Source organism: Phalaenopsis equestris, unplaced genomic scaffold, assembly GCF_001263595.1.
Source record: "Phalaenopsis equestris unplaced genomic scaffold, ASM126359v1 Scaffold000750, whole genome shotgun sequence".
Lineage (NCBI taxonomy): Eukaryota > Viridiplantae > Streptophyta > Magnoliopsida > Asparagales > Orchidaceae > Phalaenopsis > Phalaenopsis equestris.
Genome location: NW_018165190.1, coordinates 96956 through 105968, shown reverse-complemented (window position 1 = coordinate 105968; position 9013 = coordinate 96956). Strand labels below are relative to the sequence as shown.

At 31.2% G+C, this 9013-nt stretch overlaps 1 protein-coding gene across 1 annotated transcript in view; it reads right to left on the bottom strand.

Moving 5' to 3' along the window:
• The window catches only part of LOC110030673 (xaa-Pro dipeptidase), an 89685-nt gene extending 87904 nt beyond the window's left edge, over positions 1-1781 (bottom strand). The window contains 3 exon segments of the mRNA XM_020733510.1: positions 509-569; positions 1365-1414; positions 1492-1781. Of these exon segments, the coding sequence (XP_020589169.1) occupies positions 509-569; positions 1365-1414; positions 1492-1671 (291 nt within the window). The 5' untranslated portion in view covers positions 1672-1781.
• Positions 1782-9013: the final 7232 nt, after the last annotated feature.

Below are 9013 nucleotides of genomic sequence, written 5' to 3'. Positions count from 1 at the left end.
ATGAGAGGGAGGGAAAGAGAAAAAGAAACAATACAAGCCTAAGGGATAATGAGAGTGAATACATCACAAATGAAAGAAAAAAAAAAATTGGGCCACCATAATTTTCATTCAGTGATCTTCAAATGATTCATTCAATCCTAATGCATTCTTTATATATAGTAAGGTCCTCAATACATTACTAAATACTCAAGAGCAACAAATGAAATATATAATAATTCTTTATCACATATTAAAATATGAATATATTTTAAAAATATTTAAAAAGCATGGACACATGGATGCTCTATATGAATAAGAACTCATGGTCATAATGGTTCAGTGTCATTAAAGACTCTAAAAACTAAAAGAATGTAAAATAGTTACATATTAATATATTATCATTAATAAGCTGAATAAAAAGTTTCCAGATTGCTTAATGATATAGTGAAAAGGCATAGACAAATATTAGATGCATGCAACTACATTAAAAAATGAGTAGAGAAAAAAATGTACGGTAGAAAGCACTTACAATGGCCCCATAGAAACCCGGTTCTCTGACTCCAAATAAGTAAGCAAAATAGCTTTCTTGCCTGAAAATAAGATCTGCAAATGGTCATACAGAAGCTTCTAGTACATGAAAACAGTAAAAAGCCAAAACAATGTCATTTATAAGTGCAAATAAAAAAGGCTTATCATCCAGTACAGAACCTACTCGCTTGCAGTTTAATCCATAGACTGAGCATAGCTATTTGCATTCTATATAATTTTCATATAAAGAAGTATTACCTTCTAAAAATAAGACAATCTTCTTGAAACAGTATAAAGCATTTAAACCCAAAAATAACAACATTTTAAAACCATTGCTTACAAATTTTACAGCTATTTGTATAGCTTAGTTTTTAGAAAAAGGATGCTAGTTTCAATACACTGCAAACAAGGAAAATGTACCATCAGGATTTTAAGAAATAATGTTAAAAGCTACACTTGTTTACAAAAAATAAGTTAACAATTGTCCATATTTGCATAGTTTTGAAACTATTGTCATTTTTAACAAAAAGACCCGATTATAGGGATTTTTACACATTCATAAATTTTATCGTTCCTAGTTTGAATGATATGTTTTTAGTTCTATTACAGGTCACGGACCTCTAAGTACAGAAGAAAAAAACAAAGGAAGAACCACTCATGAAGAGGAAATATAACTCAAACATGATACCACCGACCAAACTTTGTTTTACTTCTCGACATTAGTAATACGATAAAATAACATCAATTTAACAATAAAGAAACAGTATAAGTCCTGCCAAGAACCAATCAGCCACGGCCAGAACTCGATTTATCCACAAACAATAGTTTTACGACAAATTTAAAAGGGAGCAAAAAACCTGAAAAGCTCCGTATGATCCGTGCAATATCTGGTCCGCTCTTCACCACCCTGAGAGAATACAGATAGGCAATCAGTGGGAATCAAAAATTCAATTCAGCAACGTGGGCAATGGGAATATGAGTTACCTGGAGAAGAACGAAACCTCGGACAGGTTGAGAGGCAGCGAAGAGGTGATCGCGAAGGGCATGGACGAGCTTTTCTCGGTTCTGCATGTGGAGCTCCATGGGGACCTCCGGCGGAGACAACAAAGAAGCGGGAGAGGACTGGGGAAGAGAAGCCAAGACCATGGCTGCGCTTTCGCCCATGGAGGAGGCAAGGGAGGAGACAATAGCCGAATGCGTAAAGTTAGACTTAGCAATGCCTCCACACTTCTATGATATTTCGCCATTAGTCCACTCAAAAAAACAAATAAGGTGTATAGATTGGTGTGTGATGAGGACCGAATCAGCCCATAGTTTCCAAAACAAACCCTTTGAGTATCTTCAATCTCTATTTTATTCTATTGTCATGGGGTAGGGTTTTATGGAGCAATTTTTATGTGCAATTTTAGTAGTTATGGTTTGGTTCGTTTGAAATCCCTCGCACTGTCGGTCGTTGGACGAGAAACATTCACGATCTCTCTCTCTCTCCCCCATGTAGTTCTTGTGATGTTTAGGTTTTTCTAAAACAACTCTTGCGAAATGATTTAGGGTTTATACTGTGAACTAATGTACTTCTCTTTGTGTTTTCAAGCAAACTAATATAGAAAAATGAAAGAACCCAAGAAAAATAGAAAGCTTAAGAGTCGACAGAGAGCATCTAGGTAAATTTGGTTGTGTGCTTGACATGCATTCAAAAATTTATGTAACTGAGATAATCATTGCTTCATATAGGATTCACCTATTTTGTTAACCATATGGAATGATAATTTAGTTTTGTAAGAGAAAGTATCTCATCTTACCACCCAATATTATGGTTGTAAGATTTATCACGAGCGAAACAATAGAATACTACCATCAAACTAGTATAATACTATCACAATAACATCACAATACAGTCACATTTTTAACACAATAACACTATAATACTACACTAATAACACTACCATTCAACCATACTATTAACACCACAATATGATCATATTAATAACACCATTGTACAACCACATGTGTATGACAATAACACTAATAACATCATAATACAATCACATTTGTATCATAATAACACCATAATATTGCATTAATAACGCCTCTGTACAACCACATTTATATGATAATGACATCATATCATAACATTAATAATATCATAATACAAATACATTTGTATGACAATAACATCATAATATTACACTAATAACATTCTTATACAACTACATTTGTATGACAATAACAATATACCATAACACTAATAACACAATAATACAAATATATTTGTACCATAATAATATCATAATACTGCACTGATAACATCATTATACAACCACATTAATAACATCACAATAATACCACATTTGTATCAAAATAACATTATAATACTACACTAATAACACCACCACATAACCACACTAATAAAACCACTATACAACCACATTTATATGACAATAACATCAAATCATTACACCCACATTTGTATCATAATAACATCATAATACTGCACTAGTAACGCCACTCTACAACCGCACTATTAACCTCATATAATACCACACTAATAACATTGCATTTGTATCACAATAACATCATAATATGACATTAATAACACTACCACACAACCACATTAATAACACCAGTATACAGTCACATTTGCATGACAATAACACCATAACATTACACTGATATCACCACAATACAACCAAATTTGTATCACAATAACATCATAATACTGCATTAACTATACCATTATACAACCACATCTGGATGACAAGAACATCATACAATACCACTAATAACACCACAATACAACCGCATTTATATCACAATAACACCATAACACTGCACTAATAACACCACCATACGACCACACTATTAACCCCACATTACAACAACACTATAACACCACCATACAATCACATTATTAACACCACAATACGACCACACTAGTAACATTATTATACAACGAAATTTGTATAACAATAACATCATACCATTACACTAATAACATCACAATACAACCACATTTATATCACAATAACATTATAATACTACACAAATGATCACTGTACAATCACATTTGTATGACAATAATATCAAACCATAACGCTAATGACACAATAGTATAACCACATTTATATCATAATAATATCATAATATTGCACTAATAACACCTTGGTGGTAATATAATGTTATTTGGTGTTGATTCTTGTAATTATGGTGGTAATATGGTGTAGCTCTTATGTTGAATCAATGTTTTAATACAATTTTTTTATGGTAATTTGAATGATTAGGTTGTTAATTTGGTGTTACTATAGTGGCATCGTAGTTGTATTTCAGTTGAGTTGCAATTACAGTGATAATTTGGTTTAACTTTGGTGGACTTGTGGTGATGGTGTCATTATACATGCAACTTGGTGGAATTTTATATTTGTTAGGTGTTATTTCATTTAATTTAAATAAAATGATCATTTTTGTGGTAACATGATATTATTTTATTGATGATTTGGTATTATTATGGTGATATGTGGTGTTGTATCCTGGACATATTTTGGTGTAATAAGAGCGGTAATTTGTCTGGACATATTTTTTGTGCTATTTTTGAGAAATTTTGTTGTTATTTATTAGTTGATTTGGTGTTATTATGGACATATCTACGTTATTCCATAGACATATTTTGGTGTTGTTAGGGTGTTAATTTGTCAAGATACATTTTGGTGTTTTTATGGACATATTTTAGTTTTTTTTTTTATTCAGTGTTATTATGGTGATGTCTACGTTGAATCCTTGATATATTTCGGTGTTATTAGAGTTTTAATTTGTCCACTCATATTTTAGTGTTATTATGGACTTATGTTGTTGTTATTAGGCCATTGATTTTGGTGTTATTATGATATCTACATTGCATTCTGAATTTATTTTGGTGTTATTATAGACATATTTTAATTTTGTTAGGTCGTTGATTCAGTGTTATTATGATATCCATGTTGCATCCTTAAGGATATTTTTTTGTGTTATAATGGATATATTTTGATGTTATTATGGACATATTTTTGTGTTATTATGTACATATTTCAGTGTTATAATGATATCTACGTTGTATCATTAATGACATATTGTGGTTTATTATGAACATAATTTGGTGTTATTATGGACATATTTCAGTGTTATTATGATATTTATGTTGTATCATTAATGACAATTTTTGGTGTTAATATAGATATATTTTAGTGTTATTATTGACATATTTTAATGTAATTGGTGTTATTATGATATCTATGTTGTATCCTTAAGGACATATTTTGGTGTTATTTTTGACATATTTTGGTGCTATTATGAACATATTTTGGTGTTATTAGAGACATATATTTGTATTATAATGGACATATTTGGGTGTTATTATAATATCTATATTGTATCATTAAGGACATATTTTAATATTATTATGAACATTATTTGGTGTTATTATGGACATATTTTAGTGTTATTATAGTCATATTTTAGTGTTATTAAGATGTTGATTTTATAGTATGATGATATCTATGTTATATCCTTAAGGACATATTTTAATGTTATTATGGACATATTTTGTTGTTATTATTGACATATTTTTGAGTTATTATTGACGTATTTTGATGTTATTATGGACATATTTTGGTGTTATTATGATATCTACGTTGTATCCTTAAGAACATATTTTGGTGTTATTAATACATTAATTTAGTGCTATTGTTATATCTACATTGTATCTTTAATGACATATTTTGGTATTATTATGGACATATTTTTATGTTATTCTGGACATATTTTGGTGTTATTATAGACATATTTTGTTGTTGTTATTATGGTAGTGGTTTGCAATTTGTATAATTGTTTATTTTGTTGTTGCATTCATATTTAGGTACTGAAGTAACTTTATTATGGACACGCTTGACGTTAGCAAAATGTCTTTTTTGCATTGTCTTCTTTAGTAGGTTTTTGAACTCAAAGATGTTCAACTATAGGTGTCGATGATCTGTAGTAAGATCTATTCTTGATTTGGTCAAACTTATCATATCTGAGGAAACTATGAACACCTTAAGAGATTTGAACATACTTCAATTTTTTTATCTACCCCCATATCCATAAGACAATGTCCTAACACTACACATCCATAATTGTTGGGATGTTGAATAAAGGTTATTTAGGATGGGCAGGAAGGAATTAAGTTTAGAATCCGACCAAGTTATCTTATTGATAGGTATGCCAAACAGAGAAGAACCGATCCACTGGGATAAAGCTCCCTCATGTGGTGTATTTGTGAACCCGACTTTCTTTATATATGATAATGCGATGTATGCAATTATATTTTTAATTTTTCCTTAATTATAATTCTTGTTTTGCAACGACAGCCAAAAACTTGACCCCAAGTAATAGCTAGGCACAAACTTGACTTCGAAGCAAATAAGAATATAATTATTATATTTAATATGAGATACTAAGATACTACGCAAGTAACTACGCAAGTATACATATCGTTATCAAGTAATATATAAATTTTTGATAAAACCTCAAATATCAAATCCACAGGGAAAGCTACAATATGCAACTACAAAACAACAAAAATTAGATAACAAATTCTACTTAGCAAAATATTTATACTTAAACTCTAGATACTATAATAGGAATTAAAGTTTGAATCTTTTTGTAATTTTTGATAATTGAAAATAAATTAAGCAATTAATTAACTTAACTATATATTTGTAAGATAAAGACAATATAAATAAAATATCTTTTTTCTTATCATGAATCGGTAACAAGTATAGAAATTATGTTATGGAAATATTTCAAATTGTGTTGTGCCAAATAGCACCATGATAACACCACGATACAACCACATTATCATTACAATAACACAACAATAACATTATAATATCACTCTAGTATTATCACGATAACACCAAAATAACCATAATAATACTATAATAACACTCAAATATGACTAAAATACAACCTTAATTCCACTTCAATACAACCGCAATACCACAAAATAACATGAAAACACTAAAAAACAACAAAAATTTCATAAAAAAACCAGTTGAATACCACCACAAAACTGCCACAATACCACCACAATACAACCACATTACCACTCCAATAACACCACAATACAACCACAATATCATTCTAATAATACCTTGATAGCACTACAATATCACTCCAAGAACACCACAAAAAAGTCACAACAACACCAATAACGCTATAACTCCACAATAACATCACAACAATATCACAATAACACTCAAATATGAATAAAATACAACCTCAATTTCACCTTAATACAACCACAGTACCACAAAATATCATCATAATAACATGAATACAACCCAAAGAAAAACAACAAAAACTTCATAAAAAAATCAATCAAATACCACTACAGAACCACCACAATATCATCACAATACAATCATAATACCACTCCAACAATACTACAACCACAAAACACTCCAATAACACCACAATACCATTCCAAAAATACCACAATAATACTACAATAGCACTAATAACACAATAACACCACAATAATACCACAATAACACTAACATATGAACAATATACAACTTCAATCACATCCCAATATAACCACAATAACCCTCCAATAACACCACAAACTACTACATTACCACCAAAATAATATGACAATACCATCACAAATTCACCTTAATACTACCACTAAATCATTATAATGCATCCACAATCCCACCACAAACAACCATAATCTAAAAATATAACCTCAATCCAACCTCAATACAACCACAATACCTGTTCAATAACACCACAAACTACTACAATATTACCAGAATAATAAGATAATACTACAAAAATAAGATCACAAATCGCCTCAAAATCACCATAATATTAAAAAAATCAATATTAACAATAAATATCATGAAAAAAATATCACAAAATAACTTTACAATAACACTACAAAATCATCATAAAAAATGCCAAAAAAGTAAATACCATTGATTCGGAGTACAAAAAATCAAGCAAACATAAATTAATGTCAACATTTCACACACAACTAAGCTAACCTCCATTTCAAATTTCTCGCTATTATTCTCAAATTTCATCATCAATATTTCTCGTTCGGTGAGAGAGAGGGACTGCGAATGCTTTTCGACGACCGACAATGTAAGTGATTTTAAACAAACCAGACCCTAGCTACCAAAATCGCAGTGAAAATTGCTCTGTGAAACCCTACTCGATGGTGATAGAAGAAAATGAAGATTGAAGAGACGCACAAGGTTTTGTTTTTCAAGTTATGGACTAGTTCGGATTTGATCATGCGCCAATATATACCTTTTCATTTTTTTATTCAACGAATCTGCTATTTACATGTGATAAAATATCATTGGAGCCCAGCCCTTCTCCAACCCTGATGAAATATTTTGTAGATAAGTTGTGGCTTGTTTGTCGAAATACGGTGCATTGGGTGGAATTTTTTTATATTTTTAGCTTTTACAGGTTTTTCAAGTATAGGTCACCCCAAAACTTTTAACAATAGTACCCAATCGAAACGGTAGCCTCCAAAGCCTCTGTCCCTCTCGTAATTGCATCCATTGCCTCCGTCACTAACCAGTTTCCATCGCTCGCATTAACCCCATCCTCTTCCCCCATCACTAGTCTCGGGTCGCACGAGAAAGTATTTTGTGGTATTGTGGTTGTATTGAGGTTATGTCGTCTCTGGTCTCTAGTCGCACGAGAAAGCGTCGAGTCTCTGGTCTGTTCCCAGAAAGAAGCAGCTATAAGGATGCATCGATTCTCGGGTCTCGACGTGTGAAGAAGCAGCGAGCTCCCGCCCGGCCGCATCCGTCCATCTCATTCGAGTAGCGTCAGTGCTCTATCGCAGTTGTGTTTTCATCTGCGGTTTTCCCATGTCTTATGTTTGACCTAATTTTTTTGTCTCATTTTTCGAATTCATTTTAATTTCAATCTTATTTTTATTTTGAATTTGAGTTGGTGATTTTCATTTTATCCTCTATTTTATTAACAGATAAATCATAGCTTAAAGTTGTGCTCTTTAAAAAAAAAAGAAAAGATAACCTAAGTCTCTAGGGTCAAATGGTAGCTTAAGGCATCTCCAAGCTTATAGGAATTTAACTTTTGCTTCAATGACTTAACTTTAATCATCTCAACCAAAAGTTAAGGATTTGAAGTCAAGTATATGAAACTGTAAGGAGTGAAGATTTGGTTCAAAATTCTAGTTTGATATTGGTCCCATCGCTAGTCCTCTTGGAAAATCATTAAGGAAACCCTAATATTAGATCTAAGTTTATAGGGAGAAAGAATAGGATAGACGTCATGCAAAAGTGAGGTCAACACTTAATTCTAGTGTATATTTCTTAATTGGTCTCTCAAGCTCAAGTTCTTATGATCTAGCTTTTTCTCTAGTCATCTCTTCTAACTCCTTCCCACTCTAAGTTTAATAGCCTTGCATTGCTTCTTCTTTTTCTTTTTTGGATTCACTTTAGTGTTGCTC